This window comes from Penicillium odoratum (assembly GCF_028828045.1).
Source record: "Penicillium odoratum strain IBT 22623 chromosome Unknown utg000002l_segment0_segment0, whole genome shotgun sequence".
Lineage (NCBI taxonomy): Eukaryota > Fungi > Ascomycota > Eurotiomycetes > Eurotiales > Aspergillaceae > Penicillium > Penicillium odoratum.
Genome location: NW_026643144.1, coordinates 1,088,471 through 1,109,936, shown reverse-complemented (window position 1 = coordinate 1,109,936; position 21,466 = coordinate 1,088,471). Strand labels below are relative to the sequence as shown.

At 47.6% G+C, this 21,466-nt stretch overlaps 8 protein-coding genes across 8 annotated transcripts; 5 read left to right on the top strand and 3 right to left on the bottom strand.

Annotated features, from left to right (window-relative positions):
• Positions 1–1,140: 1,140 nt before the first annotated feature.
• On the top strand, positions 1,141–2,228 carry N7520_002445 (Oxoglutarate/iron-dependent dioxygenase; the record flags this gene model as incomplete). Its single annotated transcript, XM_057136380.1, has 3 exons — positions 1,141–1,302; positions 1,360–1,491; positions 1,572–2,228. The coding sequence occupies 3 exons, from the start codon at positions 1,141–1,143 to the stop codon at positions 2,226–2,228; spliced, it is 951 nt and encodes a 316-aa protein (XP_056999066.1).
• A 236-nt stretch (positions 2,229–2,464) lies between these two features.
• Positions 2,465–3,727, bottom strand: N7520_002444 (Aminotransferase class IV; the record flags this gene model as incomplete). The annotated part of the gene is given in 3 exon segments (XM_057136379.1): positions 2,465–3,245; positions 3,261–3,540; positions 3,613–3,727. 3 exon segments carry the CDS (start codon positions 3,725–3,727, stop codon positions 2,465–2,467), a joined length of 1,176 nt encoding a protein of 391 aa, XP_056999065.1.
• A 765-nt stretch (positions 3,728–4,492) lies between these two features.
• N7520_002443 (uncharacterized protein) lies at positions 4,493–5,879 on the top strand (the record flags this gene model as incomplete). The annotated part of the gene is made up of 2 exons (XM_057136378.1): positions 4,493–4,777; positions 4,824–5,879. The coding sequence occupies 2 exons, from the start codon at positions 4,493–4,495 to the stop codon at positions 5,877–5,879; spliced, it is 1,341 nt and encodes a 446-aa protein (XP_056999064.1).
• Positions 5,880–11,145: 5,266 nt separating this feature from the next.
• Positions 11,146–11,628, bottom strand: N7520_002442 (uncharacterized protein; the record flags this gene model as incomplete). Its single annotated transcript, XM_057136377.1, has 1 exon — positions 11,146–11,628. The coding sequence occupies one exon, from the start codon at positions 11,626–11,628 to the stop codon at positions 11,146–11,148; it is 483 nt and encodes a 160-aa protein (XP_056999063.1).
• Positions 11,629–13,033: 1,405 nt separating this feature from the next.
• N7520_002441 (GMC family oxidoreductase) lies at positions 13,034–15,013 on the top strand (the record flags this gene model as incomplete). The annotated part of the gene is made up of 1 exon (XM_057136376.1): positions 13,034–15,013. The coding sequence occupies one exon, from the start codon at positions 13,034–13,036 to the stop codon at positions 15,011–15,013; it is 1,980 nt and encodes a 659-aa protein (XP_056999062.1).
• A 925-nt stretch (positions 15,014–15,938) lies between these two features.
• N7520_002440 (uncharacterized protein) lies at positions 15,939–16,277 on the top strand (the record flags this gene model as incomplete). The annotated part of the gene is made up of 1 exon (XM_057136375.1): positions 15,939–16,277. The coding sequence occupies one exon, from the start codon at positions 15,939–15,941 to the stop codon at positions 16,275–16,277; it is 339 nt and encodes a 112-aa protein (XP_056999061.1).
• A 600-nt stretch (positions 16,278–16,877) lies between these two features.
• Positions 16,878–17,744, top strand: N7520_002439 (uncharacterized protein; the record flags this gene model as incomplete). Its single annotated transcript, XM_057136374.1, has 1 exon — positions 16,878–17,744. The coding sequence occupies one exon, from the start codon at positions 16,878–16,880 to the stop codon at positions 17,742–17,744; it is 867 nt and encodes a 288-aa protein (XP_056999060.1).
• A 1,816-nt stretch (positions 17,745–19,560) lies between these two features.
• Positions 19,561–21,147, bottom strand: N7520_002438 (histidine phosphatase family protein; the record flags this gene model as incomplete). Its single annotated transcript, XM_057136373.1, has 4 exons — positions 19,561–19,998; positions 20,088–20,229; positions 20,918–21,026; positions 21,117–21,147. The coding sequence occupies 4 exons, from the start codon at positions 21,145–21,147 to the stop codon at positions 19,561–19,563; spliced, it is 720 nt and encodes a 239-aa protein (XP_056999059.1).
• Positions 21,148–21,466: the final 319 nt, after the last annotated feature.

Here is a 21,466-nt window from a genome sequence, read left to right as displayed (position 1 = left end):
CTCCCTATTGACATGCCAACTAAGACTAGCTCTCCTCATCACATTTTTCCTTTGCCACAATCTATTTGTTCACCTCACATGTTATCAGCTAACCACCGGACCCGACCGCCATCATCTCACATTTTCCACGACCTATCTATCTGGGCCAGTCATGCATGATCCAATATCCACAGGCAGTGACATCCACCTGGATCAGCCGTGCAGAATCCAGTACTCGCAGGCAGTGAGCCAGTATTTTGCCACGGTCTAACTACAGGGATGTATAGCTGCAGCGTTAGTGTTTTATTAGGCCTGCTGCATGTAAGCCTGCAGTAAGACTTTGGTTGATCTTAGATTCTGCTGGGCAGGCTTGAAGCCGTGGAGTAAACAAAATGAGTCCATTGGTTGAAATCCTGCAGGATTCACTATGCAGGTACTTGCGCATCCCGTCAAAGGTACTAGACTGCCGACGTCGGCGTGTCTCAGTTCAATATTATGATTATCTGGAGGGTCTATCTGATGAATTACGTGAGTCTCATTGCAAATTCCGTTGTCCGCGGCGGTCCTTGCCGCTTATTATCAGTCTTACCCTAAGAATTGATTGGCCTGATGGGTACTTCGAACTATTTTCGGAGTTTACATCCATAGTGCCTCGGCTTAAACTGCATTTCTGCTTCTTCTGGTTAATGGTAGCCAGTATTTTTGTAAGTTTAAGCCACTAAGCATGGCAATGTAACCCTGTATAAAGCCAATGCAACTCAGTACAATATAGCTCGGCAGTCAGTATAACCTAATATTCTTTGAATATGAGCTAATATTTAGGCGATCATGGACAATAGTAGATGCGTGCATATACATCCACCAGTGAAGAATCGAGTAATACAGGATCCAATCCTTCACGCCACTTGGCTGTAAGCGCCAATGGTGTATTGTCTGTCTCGGCGTTCCCCGGTTCCCTCAATGGCAACCTTCCAATATTGGAAAGTGACAGAAACGATGGAGTAAGAGAAATGAGAAGTCAAACTTACGCTATCAGCTTCGTCCTTCTAAGAATGATGGCCGGGTGGGGTAGACCGTGATGGCCTAAATTTTTGACCACAATATAAGCCCGTATATCCACGGGTTCCATGATATTTCAAGTAGACTTTATAGATTACCATCATGTCGATTCCGACTCTTGATGCATCTGCACTCACTGAAGGGACTGCGGAGCAGCGTTCTGAGTTCGCTGCAAAGCTTCTTGACAGTTTGAACACCTATGGCTTTGCAAAGCTTGTGAACCATACCGTTCCTGTTCCACTTGTCCAGGAAACGTTTGATCAGGTACATAACCGGATTATTGATACAGTCATTCGGGACGAAAGACTAATAATTGTATAGATCAAAAGCTTCTTCAAGCTCCCTTACGCCGTCAAAGCTCCTCTAAAAAATGACCCCAAACAGAGTCAGCAGCGAGGGTGGAGCGTTCCAGGAGAAGAAAAGACATGGTGGCTTGAAAGTAACACTGGTGATGTAAAAGAGCCCAACTTTGGCGACAACAAGGCATGTCCACCCTAGCAAACATTCAATTTCTATCCACTAACGGCTCACAGGAGAGTTTCGACTGTGGACACCCCGACGACAAGAAATTCCCCAACAAATGGCCTTCGGAGTCCGATCTCCCGGGGTACCAGAATACAATGGACGAGTTTTTCTTCTCGTGTGGGGACCTCACGCTAGCCCTCCTCGAGTCAATGGCGTCTGCGCTAAACCTCGACCCGAAAGTCTTCACGTCCCGCTGTACCAACGAGGCTAGTACCATCCGCATCAATCACTTTCCACCAATCGATCGCGCAACCCTGGACGAGGGCAAAATCAGCCGCATCTGGCCACACAAGGACTTTGGTATTATCTCATTGGTTTTCCCGGATGTTACTCCTGGCTTGGAGTATGAGGATCGGAGTAATCCTGGAACTTTCATTCCCATGCCTTATGGATCTGATGAGGAGGTTGTTGTTATTGTCTCAGAGACAATGCAGCGATGGACCAATGGGCAAATCGGTGGGGGTCTTCATCGTGTAACTCGACCCCGGAAGTGTGAGGGGGATACTGTTCCAGAGCGGTGGAGTCTGGTTTACTTCAACAAGGCGGACCGCGATGTTAATGTGGGTCCTCTTGATGAATTTTTAGGTGATAAGAAGCCGATTTATGAGGATTTGACTGCGTTGGAGTATCAAACTCTGAGAAACGCTGCTCATTACCCTGGTTAGATCGATAGCTATCAATATATGTTGTCTTATAAATCTACAGAATAACTCAGCAAAGCCTTAACATGTTGTTCAATTTTCTTTTTCTCGTATTTGCCCCGCTCAAGTATTAATGTTTTTAATGTTTTTGGGAGCGGCCCGTAGCGTTGTCCAGTGGATTCGTCACAAGTGGGGTCTCTTGACTTGAACCAATAACATAATCTAGAATACTCTTCATCAACATTCTTAACGGCCTGATTTCAAAGTTTCGCCCCTGGACCCTTGGCAAGGTCATCTACCAAAACACTCCACTCATGCTCCTCTTCACCATACTGTATATCCTGGATCCAATCCCTCATCTTCGTCGCCACCCCCAACTCCTGCACGGGTGACAACCCACAGCTAATTGTCCGCCCCTCCCACCTAATCGAGTCGATTGGGCTTACGATCGCTGCAGTCCCGGTCCCAAACACCTCCTCCAAATTTCCCGCCTCACTAGCGCTCTCCAATTCACTCATCGAAATACTCCGCTCTCGGACTACCCAACCATGCCCCTCCAACCTCTCCCGTGCCAATTTCAACACAGAGTCCCGATTCACACCCGGCAGGATCGTCCCATCCAATGGTGGCGTCAGGAGCTCTCGATCCCCATCCGGTTGCCGGAGTACAATGAATAAATTCATCGTCCCAACTTCCGTTAACAGATTATCCTCGCCGAAAAGCCAGAGTACCTGATCTGACCCCCGTTGTCGGACCCACGCCTCCGCCACCATGGAGGGGGCATAATTGGCTCCGACTTTGTGGCACCCACTCCCGCCAGGCCACGCACGCACCCATTTCGAGCTACTTACCGCTTCCAATGTGATCGCTTTAAGGCTGGCCTGGAAATACGACCCCACCGGACACGCGACGACGTATAGAAGTGCAGATGTGGGTGGAGAGACGCTCAGTCCTGGGTTCGTTCCAACTAGGACTGGGCGTAGGTATAGTGAGTACCCTCGGATACTAAGGCGGTTAATACCGTCTGTCGACGCTTTGATCCTTTGGCTTACTTACGCGGGTATATGTCGGGACTCTATTGCCACGAAGTCGGATAAAAGGGTCAAAAATGCGGTGGAATCGAATGTTGGGAGTGCCACACGTGCAGCAGATTCGTTCAGGCGTGCGATGTTCACCTCGGGTCTGAAAAGGCGTGCTCGTCCTTGTGCGTCTTTGTATGCTTTCATTCCTTCGAAACATTCGAATGCATAATTAAACACTCCGGCAGTCGGATCGACGCTGAGATTACCGTAGGGGAGGATTTGAGGCTCGTGCCAGCCGTGAGACTCTGACCATTCTATCTGAAGCATGTGGTCTATCCTGTAAGTCTCGCCTACCTCAATGTAATGTGTTCATCCAGGCAACCTACCAGTGACATTCTTTCCAAACTGCAGGTTATCAGGATTTGGGAGTTCAAGAGGATTGGTATTTCGAATGATGCGCAACTTGCTTGCGTCCAAGGCTGCCAATGTAGTAGACGTCATCATTGGTGATTGATCTGTCGCTGTATGTTAATGGTGTATGAAAAGACTTCTGAGGTATTCTCTCCTATGATATATAACTAAAGACTTCAGATTTACTAGCCGACCGGTCCATTTATGGGGGGGGGGGCCTATTTCTAAACGTGGATCCAGAAGATAACTCCACCTGGTACTTTTGTATCTTCACGTATTCGTCAAGACTTGGTTCCGGTCTCTTCCACTTCCAGCTGATTCAGCGCTAAAACATTCCGTAGATCAAACCCCACCCCGAAGTCAGACATTCAATAAGAAATCAAACGGAGTAAATCAAAAGTTTATTAAGCTAAAATTAAGGCCGTGGAATTAGCTAGAGAGTTTGTGGATAACTTCTTCATTGGACTACGGACTACAACCACATCAGACTCGTCATATCAGAAATGGCGGTGTTCTCCGTCCAAATTTCTATCATTTCATGCACTACTTGTGCGCCAACGTGTTCGCTAGGAATTAGCGCAAATCCTTTATCACCTAAGATCCAGTGGTTGACCCCATCATCTCCGTGGTCATCCTATGAGGTGATTATCGCGGCCCCGCAGTAGTATCCCCATCTCCACCTCGGAGTTCCCGCATCGAGACTGGTGCCAATGTCCACCAGTCTAGTGAAAGATCACCAATCCCGGACGCCCTGTGGATGATTTCTTTGTTCTCTGAGCCTTACTAATTTTTTTGTGTGTTTTATCACCCCCGGAATTCTTTCCATTGATTTCTCAACCAGACAACTCTCTAACAATGGAGGAAATTGGAGGCTCAAACAATTCGGTCAACCAGACCGAAAAGGGGCTGCACACTCCAGATTCTATTAACACTACACACTTGACGAATACTCACAATGGCAAGAAGCTTCCGCCCATGGATGGCGGCATGGATGCCTGGCTTTTTCTCGCGGCCTGTTTCGTAATGGAGGCTCTGGTTTGGGGATTTGCTTTCACATATGGTGTTTTCCAAGAATATTACAGCGCAAGCCCCGAGTTCAAAAATAGTGGGAACATTGCCGTCGTCGGAACATGTGCTATGGTAAGAGCTTCAGTTACCATCTCATAATTCCCACTAAATATTTCAGGGAATTATGTACCTAGACCTCCCTCTCGTCTTCGCCGCCTACAGACAATGGCCCAAATATCAACGCCTCGGCTGTGCCACGGGAGTGCTCCTGATGTGTTTCGCCTTGGGTCTTAGCTCCCTCGCCACAAACGTCACTCATCTCATCATCACCCAAGGTATCTTCTATGCCATTGGTGGCAGCATCGCCTACTCACCATGTATCCTCCTTATGGAAGACTGGTTCGAGAAGCGCAAGGGTCTCGCCTTCGGTGTCATGTGGGCTGGCACTGGACTCGGTGGTGTCGTCCTCCCCATCGTGATGGAGCAGCTGCTGGACCGATTCGGGTTCAGAACTACACTGCGCGCTTTCGCCATTGCGCTATTCCTCCTCACCGCGCCGCTGGTTTACTTCGTCAAACCGCGTACGCCAATCCCTGATAACAGACCCAGTCCCCCACCGCCGAACCTGCGCTTCATCTTCACATCTACATTTGCGCTCTTCGAATTATGCAACATTATCGAGGCTCTGGGATTCTTCTTGCCATCTCTCTACCTGCCGACTTACGCGGGTATGATTGGTGCATCAAGCAGTCTGCAAGCTTTGACGGTTATTCTCTTCAATTTGGCTTCCGTCGTTGGATGTGTTCTCATGGGCGCTATCATTGACAAACTCGACGTCACCCTCTGCATCCTCGTGTCAACGGCCGGGTCTACAATCGGTGTCTTTCTCATCTGGGGATTTTCCATGTCCCTCGCTCCGCTATTTATCTTCTCAATCGTATACGGTCTTTTCGCAGGCTCGTACACGAGTACCTGGCCTGGTATCATGCGTGATGTTGTTCGCAAGAAGGCATCTGCGGAATCAAGCATGGTCTTCGCTTGTCTTGCTGCTGGCAGAGGTATCGGGAACTTGGTTTCCGGACCACTTAGTGAGGCTCTTGTTAAGGGGCTGCCGTGGAAGGGTAATGTGGCCTATGGATATGGCAGTGGGTATGGGCCGCTGATTGTTTTCACTGGTGTTACCGGCGTTGTCGGCGGTGGGAGCTATCTCGCTCGCCGTATGAAGTGGCTTTAAATCATCCACAGAAGCGACTCATTGTTGCCAAATCTTATTGTTTGCCAGTGCGTCCACGAGCGTTGGTATTCGGAAACAATTCGTGTAAATAACAATAATAGATATAAATAGCAGAGCGATCTGCGGCAAAATACCAGCCCATCCTGCTTTCCATGCGGCTAAAATTGGTTGAAGATTCAGAGACTATATACTGAGTACCTGAAATTATTATTATTGAGCACTGAACGTAATCCCATCGTCCACAGACTGGTGGGAAATCGATTTGACCCCTTTACTCTGCCCTTTTCGCCCCCAAATCTACCCTTACCCCTCTTTCTTGGCCATCTGGGCACTGCATTATTTTATGAGGTTCAAAGATCCTTCGGGATTGACGCTTGATTGTTAAGTGGTACAGAGAGTTATTTTCGTTTATGAAAGGAAGATCGGCTGTCTCAATGGTGCTGCGGGGGAAGTCATTCATAGGGTATGACTTTCGTAGCTAACCGAAGGACGCGCCGACCTCGACAAACATTTGAGTTAGCGAACATTGCGAGGAAACAGGTCATGCAGAGGTTGTTTCAATAGCAATCGCTGATACAAGAACTTGATGGTTCGCCGGTCTTTGATCTTCACATTATGTGCCAGTTTCGTCGATAATGTCGTCGTTTTGGTGGTCACCGATGACAAAGGTGTCATCCACGTAAATGACGATGAAACAAGGTTCTCCAGGGGTGGAAATCCGCATAGAAACGAAGGGGTCATTGGCCATGCTTTAAAACCGCATTTTTACAAGGATATCCTTGAATTTGCTGGACCGCAGATGTGCAGCTTTTCCTAGACCATACAAAGCCCATGCTGGAAGTGTGCGCATTGTCGAGAATGTGATATGTCATGACTCATAGCATCTACCACAGATAAGGCAAAACATGATCCCAAATCTATAATATTTCTTCATGAACGATGCGCATGATTGCGTGCTGGAGTTAGGGGCATTGGTATTTGGAACATCCCAAACAACTGGTTTTAGGAGAAGTCGTGGAAGGTTCAAAAGCTTATCTCGTTGAATTTATATCTGTCTTCAATAGATTCTGGCGCGATAAGATGACCTGTAATTCCATGAATATGCCGGAATAAATCAGCAGCTTACTTGACGGGATTCGGCAAATACCAACTATCAATCTCGCGTCTTCCTCCTGCTCGGCTTAAGCCAACTTCAACGACAAGATCAAGGAACTTTGTTCATCCTTGTCCTGACTCCTCATTTCAATGTAGGCTTAGTAATAATTACTTGGGCAAGAAGCTAGCTTAGCCATAACATTTTCCCTGTGGATAGTGATCATGTGTGATATCTTCAATAGAAACCGGATCTTCTGGATATAGACCCATGGCCGTTTTATAGAACGCCCGAAATGGAGGTAATGACTTGAGTGATTCAAAATAGTTGGTTAGTAGGGACTTTAAGTTGGATATAAAGAGATTCACTGTGCATAAGAAAAAATGCTGATTAATTAATCGAGGCTTGTGTAGCACTTGTTATATGATTCAGTGGAGGAGTGGCTTGTTTGTTGAAACCCTTCTTATACTCATAAGTCTCGCCACTACTCCATCAAGAAGCCTTCGTGGTCTAGTTGGTTATGACGTTGGTCTCATATCACTTTCACATATGACTTTCCTGTTAACAGGATAGCAATCCGAAGGTCTCCAGTTCGATCCTGGACGAGGGCATTCTTCTTTTTTTTTGTTCTTCGGATGGGGCCCACTCTACCCAGGTCTCTGCTACAGATAGACCCACTTTTCGGTCCAGAGTTGGGATAATCCGGGCCCATTGCAAGTCTGGCATGAACACTTGGAAGTGGGCCAGGCCACACTTGACCTAGCCTATCTCCGCCCGGATAAATCCAACTCTGGCCCGAATACCGGACTAACATACCGAAATAGGTTAGCCGCATGTGTCTATGACCCACATGAAAAATATTTCGATCATAGCTGCGTGCTAATTGATTGCTTTAAGAACATAATTTTCTCTATATTAAGTCTTAGTAGTAAACCTGAACCAAGGTTCTGATACTGAAAGCAACAAATTAATGAGAAGGGTAAAGAGAAGAGAGACAGGAAGCGAGACAGACTTGAGGCTATCCTTGATTGGAAATGTTTTACTGTCTTTGTTCTAGCATAAGCCACAGCATCACAAGCCCAGCCGGGCTAGCTCAATCGGTAGAGCGTGAGACTCTTAATCTCAAGGTTGCGGGTTCGACCCCCGCGTTCGGTTATCTTTTTGCTTCTATTCCCTGGACATCGGAATAAAGTCATGTGAAACCTTTCACAGTCTCTTTTTCGTAATCCAAAAATATGATTACGCACTTATACATACCATTGACGTTTTGTTTGAGTTTCCCAAGCTATGGTGTTAAGGAGACCTTGAAAGGTTCCTCAACGAGGCATAAACATGACAAAAAGTCCAATCTGGTGGTCACCTAGCACCCACAGATCGGGCGTGGGCGGCTCACTGCTCTGTGATTATCACCTAACTGAGGATTAGTATATACAACAGAAGACATTTCTATTTTGACTGAAAAAGCCATGAGTGCCACTTTATTTTTTCCAAGATAGGCAAATCGCGCGTTGTGAAAATCCACCAGAAAAACCAGCTTTGGCATAGTATATACCTAACATCATCTTGTCGGGATCCAAATTAGCATCAGTTGAGACAATACCATTTACTATATATTTAACAGGACTTTTGAACTTTTCGATTGACATAGGGTTGCGCCATGTCCAAATAGTCATCTTGGGGATATTAGTTTCTCTGATGAGGTAGGATGTTCCCGTACAATGGGAGTAGGAGCCTTGAAATTTATTGGCATGGTCACTTGGGGTCATAAGTATAACCCAGTCCTTTAGATCTTAAAGAGCTTTGAAGTCGCAAAAAGTCCAACGGAGAATTCAAACGATAATGTATTGCAAAATACAAAAACATACAACAGTCAGGATTCGCATGTGGTCACCCACCATACTACTAACTAACCGGCGTGTGGCTTAAGTACGGCTGAGCGGACGGGAAGCCCTGTTTTCCACACCCTATGGTCGTATGTGATTGAATTTCCCTCAATAAGATTTATGTCAAATGAAGTTTTGCAACTTATAACCATTACGTGTGAGAGTAAGGCGGGAACGTGCGTAATAGGAGGTGAAAAGTAGGGTGACAATCACCTTCAGGCACGGCAAGATGACCGCCCTTATGTAGCTACATATGGAATCGGGGCCTGAGTCCAATTCAAAGAGCGCCCCTTAAAGATATATATATGGTGCTTGAAGGGGACTGATAATACATACTTGGAAAACTGTACACAGCTATAGAATTTCGGAAGCGTTCATTGATTATGGTCCTTCTGCAGGTGGCGACCTCTCCGTGGAATGTACATGCTGAAGGTAACTTTTTCAAGAGTATTTGATCGTCGTCGGAAATACAACTAAAATGGGAAAAGACGCCTGGAAATCGATGCCCCCTAGACGGCACATGTACATGCATTTCCGGAACGTCATAATGTGAACCTTGGAAAGCAAGATTTTGTTGCGGAGTTAATGAAATCAGTAGTTTGGAAACTGGTTATGTTCTGAATTCTTGGCCGTACGTTTGTTTATGGTCGCGCCTAAGGTTCAAACAATAAAAATTACATACCTCGATGTTGCTGGTTTTGTCATATATATATTCTAGGTATGTGGACATATTAGAAGACCTATTTCCCCCACCATGCTCTATAGTCCTATGGTTGGTATCCCTTCAAATGTTAAGATCATCCTAAAAAGTCTCTCTACTTAATCAGCTATGATAAAAGTGATTTTAATATACCAAGTCACATAACAGCCATATTAAAAGAAGTGACGTAGAGATAATATGATAATATTCAAAATAATTCAGCTTTTAATCACATACGACCATAGGGTGTGGAAAACAGGGCTTCCCGTCCGCTCAGCCGTACTTAAGCCACACGCCGGTTAGTTAGTAGTATGGTGGGTGACCACATGCGAATCCTGACTGTTGTATGTTTTTTGTTTTTGAACTTTTTTGTTTCGTCAAGAAACTAAACTTGCCACACTACACCTCAGTCTCTTCACCTGAACGCCCCGAGCACCACCAATTTGCACCTATGTGAACTTCCTGCACAGTCCTGAAGCGCTGACATGGCCTTCCCTTCTAGTGCTAAACCTTTTCTTGCAAGTGCGTTGTTGCAGTCATGAGTTTTTGGTCCGGCTAATAGGTGTCGTGTCAGTAACTCCTCGGGATAGTCATGTCGGAGAGTCTCACATGGTCTTAATCTCATAAAAGATGTTCCTAGGAAGTCTATCCAGGTGGCATAGAAGAGCTATTGCATTCGATTTCCGTAATCGCGGTGGGATTGCCGGTGCCATAAATGAGATCAAAGATAAACAAGCAGGTAGATTTTGTTCCTGCACTGTACATATGGTCCTTGACAACTACGCACGGGCCAGAATTGACTATTAAGCTACCGCAAGAGCATTGGATATTGCGATAGAGATTGGTACGAGTGCGGCGCGCAGAAAACGGTCACTCATGTACCAGTAGACTGTAAATAATAGAGCAGCTGCAGATGGACTTGAGTGAGAAGTTGGGGACGTGTTCTACAGTGTGCCGAGTGCGCTGGGAGGATAATGACAAGACGCCAGATGTACCAGACATCACCTTGATGGCGAAGATCGTCTAGGCCATACTGGACTTCGCCAAGGTTTCACCATAATTTCGTAGTTGGGCGCTATAAGTGCAGCCTATAAGTTGGAGCGGGACCTAGGCCAACGCAAGCAATAAAGATTCCTCACTTCAATTTCAAAGAAGTTCCTCGTATTTCGCCGCTTGCTTGATGAGCCAGACAGCGTTGCGCTCTATAGTGGCTTCCCATGGTGTCCCAGACCTGTAATTTAGCAGTTGCTAGTACCGTGGCAGTGTACATAATATCGTCGTTACCCGCATTATAGGGAATTGCATCAGGTAGCATACATGGCAGGTTCCGACAAATCGTACGAAACTCAGGATACTGATAGGACGGTGAGATCCCACTAGTAGTAGCCGCTGGGCTTGTCATCTGTTAAGACGAAAGCGAACGAAGGAAATAATCGAGATGATGCATTTTGGAGTTGCTAGATGGAGGTTCAGGATCTAGCTGAAGACGAATAAGAAGGGATTACAAGCCCTGCAGCACAATGAAAGAAAGAAGGCACAGAGCGCGGAATTTGACCTAGAAACAATAACACTTTGAAAGACACGGGTTGATCATAGATGCAAGTGTCTTTCCCAGTCCCGTGGCACCCTGCCTCTGGGCCCCGGTGTTGGCTGGCTGATTGGATGATGTGATGGAGGCAGCAAGGGCGGGCCCAGAAACGTTTCCTCCGTGCGGTAATCAAAGAACCAATCCTCGCCAGGCTCATAGCTGCGAATGATAGGGTGTCCAGTCGACAAAGAATGTTTGGAAGCATGCTGTGATGGAGACGAGTCACAGCAGCCAATATGTCCGCACCTGGCACACCGACGTAAATGGAACCACCATCCATTGGTAGCTTCGCAATTCTCGCAGCCAGGGCCACTCGGTGGAGCGTTGGGATCAATTGCTTCAATTTGCGAGGTACCTCGTGTGATAGCACTAGGATCGTCGTACATACCCGGGCGGTGGGAATGCTGCGGCTGTATCGTAGCGGGGATACCTTCAATCACCAGTATTTCTGGATCAGACGGCAAGATGCGAGGAGCACGAATCATGGTGTACGGATTTGCTTGATATGTAGTGAGTCTGTTGTGAGTGAGTTGATAGCTGCTCTACAGTTGACCTATGAAATGCCAATCCACTATTGAATGGATTTATGAGCGGCTGAAGCTGTTCGATGATAGTGTTCAATTGCATACTGTTGGGGGCTGACTATATATGCACTATTCATACGACAGTCAGCAGGGAGGTTCGGGTCCGAAACTCAGAACCAATACCATTTAGTACATATGATGTCATAATGACAAGTCATGTAAAGAACATAATACACGGTCGCAGCGACGCAGTAGCGCCACGAACGCTCTAGATTAGGGTCTAAATCCTCGTAAAACAATTTTCTTTAGATCCAGACATTTTGTCACATGCTACATAGAACTAGGCAGAAAGTCTTTTATGTCGCCCTGGCAGCGGCGGTCAATGCTGTTGGCCTTTCTTTTGGACCAAATTATGTGGATTGGACAAAGCTTAATTGTTATCGTAATATTTCTGTGGTAGCATCCACTATAAACCTCAGAGATATTTAATCACGAGTGGTATGACCATTGTACCCTTGGATTATTACGAGCACATATAAGTCTTCAACTCAAAAGCCATCAAGACTGCACTGGAGGTGGCATGCATGTCGCTGTATATTGATGAAATTCAGGCCGCTGCTGATGATAAGAGGAGGGGAAGAAGGACCAATATGGCATAAGTTGTTGAGATTAAAGAAACATTGAGTAGCGATAGGAGCAGTTAGTCGATCCTCATATTCATTTGTTTAGTATGTAAGTTTGTTAAATAGCCCCTGTACCAGTGGTTATTAGAGTATATTGGCATCTTAAGATAATTACTATTGTTGATACATCACTGAGTAAAGCATTTGGAGTTTTCCTAAAGCCCTTGGAAAGTCTTTGACAGTCATTGAGCTTTTGAATACATATTGAAAGCATGGTTATACCTATAATGCAATGCAGCAAGCATACGCTCAGAAGTTACAGGATCTAGAATTCACCTGAATCGTACTAGCTAAGGCTGTCACTGAAGCCGAGTGTTCATGGTACAAACCCTCCTCAACAGAAACCCCGTTTCACTATAATGTGATATTTCAGTAGGCCTCTTGAGACTCGTGTTGGAACCAGACTAAACAGTGACGGCGTGGATGTCTAGAACAACAGTCTGGAACGTTCCGCAAGTGGTGACATTGCACTAGCTTAAGGATTATTCGTCCATTAATGCCTCAATTGAGTCTTCGAGTAATAATTGCATCATGTTGTATTGATTGTCTGGCGAGGATGAGCTCTTGAATCTTCGGTTAGTGAGCTTTGTTCCACTGGCAAAAGGTTATAAAAGACCTCTCACAGACTAAAATTGAAAAAATGTGGCTTGTCAAAAAGAAACTCAGAGTTTACACATGTAACCATGAGCGAATATTCCACAACATGCGTGCCTGGGCCGACTGTAAGCGCCACAGATGTCGATAATGACGCGTTTATAGAGGAGGTAGTCGACATACTTGATGGCTACGAGTATGTCGTAGTCGGCTCAGGGGCCGGCGGTGGACCTTTGGCCGCGAATCTCGCCCGGAACGGCCATAAAGTTCTCCTGCTCGAAGCAGGGGATGATCAGGGATCCAACATCCACCAGCAGGTCCCAGGCTTTCATTTCTTGTCCACAGAGGACGTAAAGATGCGCTGGGACTATTTCGTCAAACATTATGCGGACGAGACCCTTGCGCAGCAAGATTCTAAAATGACTTGGGAGACAACCACTGCAGAATTATATGTCGGATCGAATCCACCAAGCGGATCGAAGCCGAAAGGCATCCTTTACCCGCGCGCAGGAACGCTTGGTGGCTGTACGGCACACAATGCTCTGATAACCATATATCCGCACGAGAGTGATTGGTCAAACATCGTCAATCTCACCGGCGACACTTCGTGGGACCCGAAGAATATGCGCAAGTATTTCAGGCGCCTGGAGCACTGCGAGTATCTCCCACATGGTACCTTTGGTCACGGCTTCACCGGTTGGCTAAATACGAACCGCCCTGATCTGGAGTCGATCCTGCGGGATTCTAAGATTTTTTCTATTATCACTGCTGCTGCTACTGCCATGGGAAATACTGTCTTCGGCCTAATCCCCGAAAAAGTTGCCCAACTACTTGGACTCCTGCAGCGGGACGTTAATTCCAGTGATCCTCATCGAGATGAAACTGAAAGCATCTATCATATACCCCTGGCCATGGGTCAGGCAAAGCGAAGCGGCACTCGGGACTTTATAATTGATACGGCTAATAAGTACCCACTGCATATTAGGACAGGCTGCCTCGCTACACGTGTGCTTTTCGAGGAGAATTCTGTCAGTGAGAACGCGCCCAAGGCAATTGGTGTCGAGTTCCTCGAAGGCAGCAGTCTGTACAAGGCCGATCCCCGGTCAATTTCATCCACCGGTGCTACCAAGCACCGCGTTCTCGTCTCTCGAGAGGTCATCCTTGCGGCGGGAGCATTTAACACACCGCAGCTCCTCAAGTTGAGCGGCGTTGGCCCGAAGGAAGAGTTAGAAAGGTTTGGGATTTCTGTTGTGAAAGATATGCAGGGCGTTGGCACCAATCTTCAGGACCGCTACGAGGTTCCCGTTGTCAGCAAAGTAAGGGATGACTTCCAGACCATAGCAGAATGCACGTTCGGCAAACCTGGGGACCCAGCTCTACAAGAGTGGAAGCACCAGTGTGGACCCTATCTATCAAATGGACTTAATATCGGCATGTCGAAGAAGTCAAAATATGCTGATGGGGACCCTGATCTCTTCATCTTCGGCGGCCCTACCTTGTTCGAGGGCTACTATCCTGGGCATTCTGAACGCGCCACCTTCGACAAGAAACATTTCACGTGGGCCGTACTGAAGGCTCACACGCGTAACTGTGAGGGAACTGTCAGCCTCGGCTCAGCAGATCCTCGGGACGTGCCTGATATCAATTTCAATTATTTTGGCACGAGTGTGGCCGCGACAGAGGCATCCGAGCGGGACATTGACGCCATTGTCGAAGGCGTTGGATTCGCGCGCGGTATCATGGACAACATCGCACTGTCCGATAATGAGTCTCCTGAAGAGCAGTCACCTGGTTATGAAGTCTCTTCTGTAGAGCAGGTGAAGCAGTTTATCAGAAATGAGGCGTGGGGCCATCATGCTTCATGTACCTGCCCTATAGGGTCGGATGGGGACCCAAAAGCTGTTCTTGATTCCCGCTTTCGTGTCCGCGGCGTAAAAAACTTGCGAGTAGTTGATGCATCTGTCTTCCCGCGCATTCCTGGATTCTTTATTGTCCTACCGATTTACATGGTCAGCGAGAAGGCGACTGATGTCATTCTTGAGGACATTAGCGAGTCCCGCCATGTCTGAAGCACCCTAGTGGCTGACATAGGTGGGAGCACACCTCTCGGTGTTAATACCATCTATAGTGAATAATTGAAATACAAAAAAGTTCCTGCTCTAAACAAAGGTAGATCATACGTCTCTTGGTGGTGAGCTGGGATAAAAAAGTCCGGCCGATGGCGACCGTCATTAGCCTGGTAGGGGCAATACTGTAGTCTTTGTGGGCTAAGCGGCTATGTAAACCATCGAGAGCTGAATACGTGGGTGAGGCTAGTCCAGATAAGATCATATATTCAGTCCGCCGAGGGCGGATCTCTCACCTGCTCTCACGTTGCTTCTCACCCTGTCTATTGCGCACTCACTCTTCTCCCTGACTTACATCCCCACATTAACATAAAATTCCATCACTATATGATTCTCCTCCAGGCAAGATCAATTACATACGACCATAGGGTGTGGAGAACAGGGCTTCCCGTCCGCTCAGCCGTACTTAAGCCACACGCCGGTTAGTTAGTAGTATGGTGGGTGACCACATGCGAATCCTGACTGTTGTATGTTTTTGCACTTTTGTTTATCATTTGGGTTGTCTGTCGGACTTTTGCGACGTTCGGAGACATAATTACGAATTCCAAACGTGAATTTAGAGAAGGAATGCCATGACCATTCCCACCTCCCAGAAGAAGTGGGGGAGGGTGAATGAGTTGTATTTGATTAGCCTTCGCATCGAATTTACTTTTTGGTTTCCTATTGTATGTACTACATAACACTGAAAAGGCCAATGGTCAAAGTAAGTACTTCAATATTATACTAGAATTATATTAGATAAGACAAGTTGTAGCTATAGTACATATTGAATCTTTACATAAATAAAGCGATCACTACGCCAATGATCCCAGTGAGACTGGGAGAGAAGGCAGAAAGAGCTCCGTTATAGGCAGGGGCACTTGTCGAGATGGAGGTGGAAGACACTCTCTCCGTGGCTGCCGTGGTGAACGACGACAAGAACGAAGATACACCCAGAGTGCTTGCTCCAGTAGCAATAGGGGAGGCGGTCTCAACCGTTTTCACCTCAGTAGCTGTAACTCCCACAGCAGTGGCAAGGCTGGACCCAGTTCCGGCAGCAGACAATGTCTCGGATGCCTCGCTTGAGCCAGTTGCTGCGACTATCTCAGTAGTGCTGGAAATGGTGGACGTGAAGCTTTGGCTCTCAGAGGTGAGGGAGTCAACTGAGCTGGTGACACTTTCAAAAGTTTCGGTAGATCCAGCTGAAGCGACACCAGACGAGGCTTGAGAGGTTTCCGTAGATTCGGATGCAGTGGAAATCTCCGCGGTAATAGGAAGCGTGGAGGTAATACCAGCCTTCTCCAAGGTGAAGGAACCAGTCGAGGTGGTGTACGCGGTAGATGTGGATGAATCAGAGCCCGATCCAGAGCCAGCGGCAGAGCTGGACCCAGAGGTTGAGCCTGAGTCAGTAGGAGAAGGAGTGGATACAGAGTCAGATCCGGAGCTAGTAGAGCCAGTAGAGCCAGTTCCAATGTAGGATGAAGCAGTCGAGCTTGCGGTTTGAGTAGCCTCGGCAGCAGTAACAGGGCAGATAGTGGTGTAGTCAATAATCGTCTCCGTAGTGACATAGGTGGACTTTTCAGTTGCAGGGCAATCTTTCACGGAGGACGGGCAAGCGGTGATTGTCGAGGTGCGTGTAGTAAAGGCAGTGGAAGTTGTCATTTGCTCAGTGGAGCCATTGGCGTTACCTGACGGAGAGCCAGTAGCAGTGGGCTGGGCACCTTCGGTAATGGGGCAGACAGTAGTTCCAACGACGACAGTCTCGGTGGTCAAGTAAGTGGTCTTTTCACGGGCCGGGCAGTTGGTAACAGTGGAGGGACACTCGGTGATGGTACTTGTCCGTGTAGTCAAGATTGTGGAGGTGGTGAATTGGCCAGAGCCAGAAGCAGAGGTGGTAATTTGGCCAGATCCAGAGGTAGAGGAGCCATGCCCGGACCCAGATCCAGAGGAGCCAGACAAGGATCTACTCCGGGAGGCACAGGCAGAGCGACTTGGCTTTGTGCGATGGTGTACCGGGGTACTTATCATAGATGTGGAAGAGCCTGTGATATGGGCGCTCACGGCCGGGGTGGAGGCGGAGGCAACCGCCTTCGAAGTGGTAGAAGTAGAAGCCGCACATGATTCTTCCACGGTGTCACCGGAGGCCACAGTCAATCCAGAAACTTCAACAGTACCGCCCGAGCCGGAGCAGTCAACCAATATGTCAACAGTGCCCGAGGAGTCGGCTGCAAGACAGGCAACGAATGGAACCGAGTGGCCGGCGTCAACTACAGTGGTGGAAATCACCTCCGAGTCCTGGGAAACGTACAATGTACATGATAGAATATCTCGCTTACGAGTTGCAGAGGTGGTGGTCACTGATACGGTGCCAGACACTGCACTTGTCGAGTCATCCGTGTCGACTGATACACTCGCCGAAGCAGAGTCGCCATCGGTAGTGCTGCCGGTTAATGTCGTGGATCCATCATCGTCCGTCGTAATCGTTCCAGTAGATGCAGTCCAGGTCGCCGAAGTTGTAGAGGAAGCTGTGGTGGAGACAGAAGTCGAAGATGTGGCTGTAGCGCTTGAAGACTCGGTACTTGCTGAAGAGGTAACGGTGCTAAGAGCATCAGTTGGAATCAGATTGTCGCTGCTAGTGGTGGTAGGAGTAACGCTCGATGACTCAGTACTGGTCGCAGTGGTGCTGGTATCGTAGCCGGTGCTGAGACCATCAAGCGGAATCAGGTTGTCACTGCTAGTAGCGGTAGTAGTAGCGCTTGAAGACGCCGGAGTTGTAGTTGTGGATGAATCGCTGGTGGAAGCCGCCGTAGATGATGTACCAGTAGCAGTGGAACATGTAGAAGAGACCATTGAAATATCCGCCAATCCAATAATAGGACTATCAGATGATGTACCCTCAGAACAGCTGACGGTGATCACAAATGGGATTCCAGTCGAAGAGGATGGTACAAAGGTACCTGTGGCTGTCCCCCATGAACCAGTGACGGGGCGGACGCCGCTAGCGGATTGTCCAGTCGCAATGATGGTGTTGGAATCGACCGCAAGCTCCAAGATACAGCTTGCTGCATCGCTGGAGGTATTTGTTGACATTGACCAGGCCAGAGACACCTCATATTCTCCTCCCACATTCACGGCGGCAATGTTTTGGCGGACAACGACGTAGTCATACGTAAAGTCGGATATCTCTCTGGTGATATAGTCAGCTTCCTTAGGATCATTGCTTTATTAGTTGTTTTCACTCACAGCCAAGTGCTATCATCTGTCGGTCCACCTGTAGTCATCACCGGGAAGCTCGCTACGTCTGGGCCTGCACTCATGGACCAATACGACGAGTAGTCGGATGTACCTCCCTTGATCACATCAAGAGAAGAGCACGAGACGGCCATAACAGAAAACACGAAAGTAGCACGCTACTTTTAATAATGAACGAGTATAGTGTTTGGGGGGAGGACGAGAGCGTGTGACGGGATGTGTAAAGCGCTTCGAAAAGTTTGCCCTGAGGGCCACCAGCCCTGGGAGAGCCAACAGGCTTATATATTTATCTATATTTTCTGGACATCGTGGAAATCTGGGCGCATGGTCTTTTGACGAGATCCTCCATGAAAACGTGGCTGTGGTGGAGAAAGGAGCTATTGACTGTCGAGGGTTGAAATAGGCGAGCAGCTGAGGTGGTCTAGCGGAAAGCAGTAAAGCGCCACACAACCTGGGGAAATTTAGGCCGACAGCACTTTTCAAGCTTTTTTTCATAACTTATTAGCGAGAGTGTTTGTGAGAGAATATTGGAACTGTAACGAGCTGATCTATGAGTCAAATTAGAATACCCTGTCGCTCAGTTGATCTTTTGAATGAGATTATAACTGATGATTAAGTAAGTTCTCTCATGTCTAGCTTGTCTGCTAGATACCTATTGAGTCTCTTGACACATAAATGTGACATATGCAAGAAGATGGGTCTATCTATAAGCTTAAAAATAGGGAGTTCGTGCCTGTCAGCATGGGAATCCCCATTGGATGCATGTCTTAGTCATCCGATTTTGTTTGATTGAAAAAAGGAACGAAAATAAACGAGAAACGGTGTCTCCGATAGGACCAAAGATTAGACTTCAGTCAGTGGGTCTACAGCAGGTAGAACGGACCAATTATATCTGTATATTAGCGATGTGGCAAATGCTGACTAGACTGATGGCAGTGGCGGCCTGACTTGGCCAGTTGCCTTGATGCCTTAGTGCCTGATGAATGAGGTGAGAAATGTGATGCCTAGTTGATCAGGCGTAGTTAGTTAGCTGTCCTTTCATTAACTCTGCTGTTTCTCTTCTCAGCTCCTGCGTAACAAATTCTTGGAGCTGGGGCTGAAAAAAGGCGAAAGGCTACAATACCGTATGAATGAGCGCATAGACTAGAAGGTACGGAGAAAAGAAAAGAAAGAGAAAGACCTCATGAACAGGTGCTACTAAGCCTAAAGGGGACGAGAGCCATATACTCCCAGCGCCTACTAACAAAAATGAAACCTAATTAATCCGGCGCACCGTTTGTGACATCTCCGTACGCGACCGCAGAGTAATTTCCAGTGCAGGTGTAGTCAAAATTGGCCTCGGCCAAGCTGCTCTTTTGAATTTCTAGGAAAGTCAGGAGTTCACACCATCCATCATTGCGATCACCGCAACAGGGAAAGCTCTGTCCTAAGGGGAGGATCTGCTGGTTTTGCAAGAAATGAACATACCAGGTCTCCCCACCGGTAGTGTTGTAGACATCGCTTGTGCTGGTCAACGATGGCCGTTTCGCTGAAATAGGGTGCGGAGCTTTGATGATCTGGATTACCGTGCAGCTGGTGAAGAATTGCTGGTTTTTTGGAGACCCGGTAGAAGGAAAAACCTGTGCGAATTGCTTGAGGCCAAACGCAGTCACGACTGCGACGATCGATGTGTCGTGAGTGAAGTCAAAGTGTAGATTCTGGTGCACCGGGAATGTGGCGTTGCTGTCATCCAGGGTGAATTGGTGTCGGTCCCCGTCATATCGGGCAAGTGATGTTTAACTCTGACCAGGAACTCCTCCACCCAAGCGATGCCTTGTGCACGACCCGTTGCGTTGAAGGACCCGAAAATACCTTGGTATTCAATGTCCATCATGTAATCAAAGTGGTCCTCAATGGTGAACAGCTGGCAGAGGTTGCTGTAGCCAAGACTAATTGTCTCATAGGGCAGAGTTCCTGTGCGTCATATGTATCGGAGGCTGTCCAGTGTATCCTCAACGAAGGTTCGGAGCCTTTTGGTGATTCTATTGAGATACATTGCCTTCCACTTTTCGTGAGGAATGGATGCTGGAGCAAGGACAAATAAGAATGTATTGAAACATCCATAGTAGCCGGCGAGGGAGTTGTTGTATCCCAACCCCCCTTTGATGATTTGAAGGTTAGCAGACTTGGTCCTTTCAAGCCCAGGAAATCAAGCCAGGAAGTTTTCAGCACTTTTCATGACACTTTTCTCGTTCGTAAACGGAGCCAAAAGCTTGGTCGAAGAGTTTTGAAGCTGGCCGTAGTTGTAGTAATTTAGCACGCCGCTTCAAAGAGTTCCCTGCGACCTTGTGGGACTAGGACTTCCTCGCCTAGTTTATATCCCGAATGATTTGAGAATGCAAGCTTTCCAGTAAGTTTCCTTCCGCGTGCGACAAGCTCTGGGATTTTTGCTCCGAAGGACGCGACAGTGTCGGTAGAGCTGGGGTAACGTGATCCATGGCGATGAAGAGTATGGACCTGCAAGATGTTGGCGCCAACAGGTAAGGGGTATTCATCGACTTCAAATCCAAGTATGTTCGAGAAAATCTAGCTCTGAATCAGCTACTAAATATCAAAGCTTTACCAAAGCCGACTTACCTCAGGTTGCCCATGGAATGGAAGATTTTCGAGTTCGAAGAATTTCCGGGATTCGGATCGGATGTTTCAAGAGGCTCGTTGGGGATCAATATATGTTCGCCAAATGGAGCTGGGTTGGTAGCATTGCCGGTCAAAGCACTGAGGCAGCTGTGTTCTTGTCAGCCTTGATTCCACAATCAAACTTATTTATCACTCTTACCAGCATCTGGAGTCGTCCAAGTGGCGTCCATTGTGCAAGCAGGAGCAATAATTGAAGACTTCGTCACCGCTCTGGGACCACTGGCATCGGCATCGAGCTCACCGGGGCTACGATCGAGATCGCAACGGCTAAGGCGTTAGGACGTGGCCTCAAAGATCGTCTAGTGTTCATGGAAGGCGACGTGCGCGAGACGAGCTATCGCGACGAGTTTTCTTAAGCCGAACTCTTAACATGCTTTCTGATGGGACAATTTCTCACCCGGCCGACACTCACCCGACTACTGGCCGTACTTAAGCCACACGCCGGTTAGTCAGTAGTATGGTGGGTGACCGCATGCGAATCATGACTGC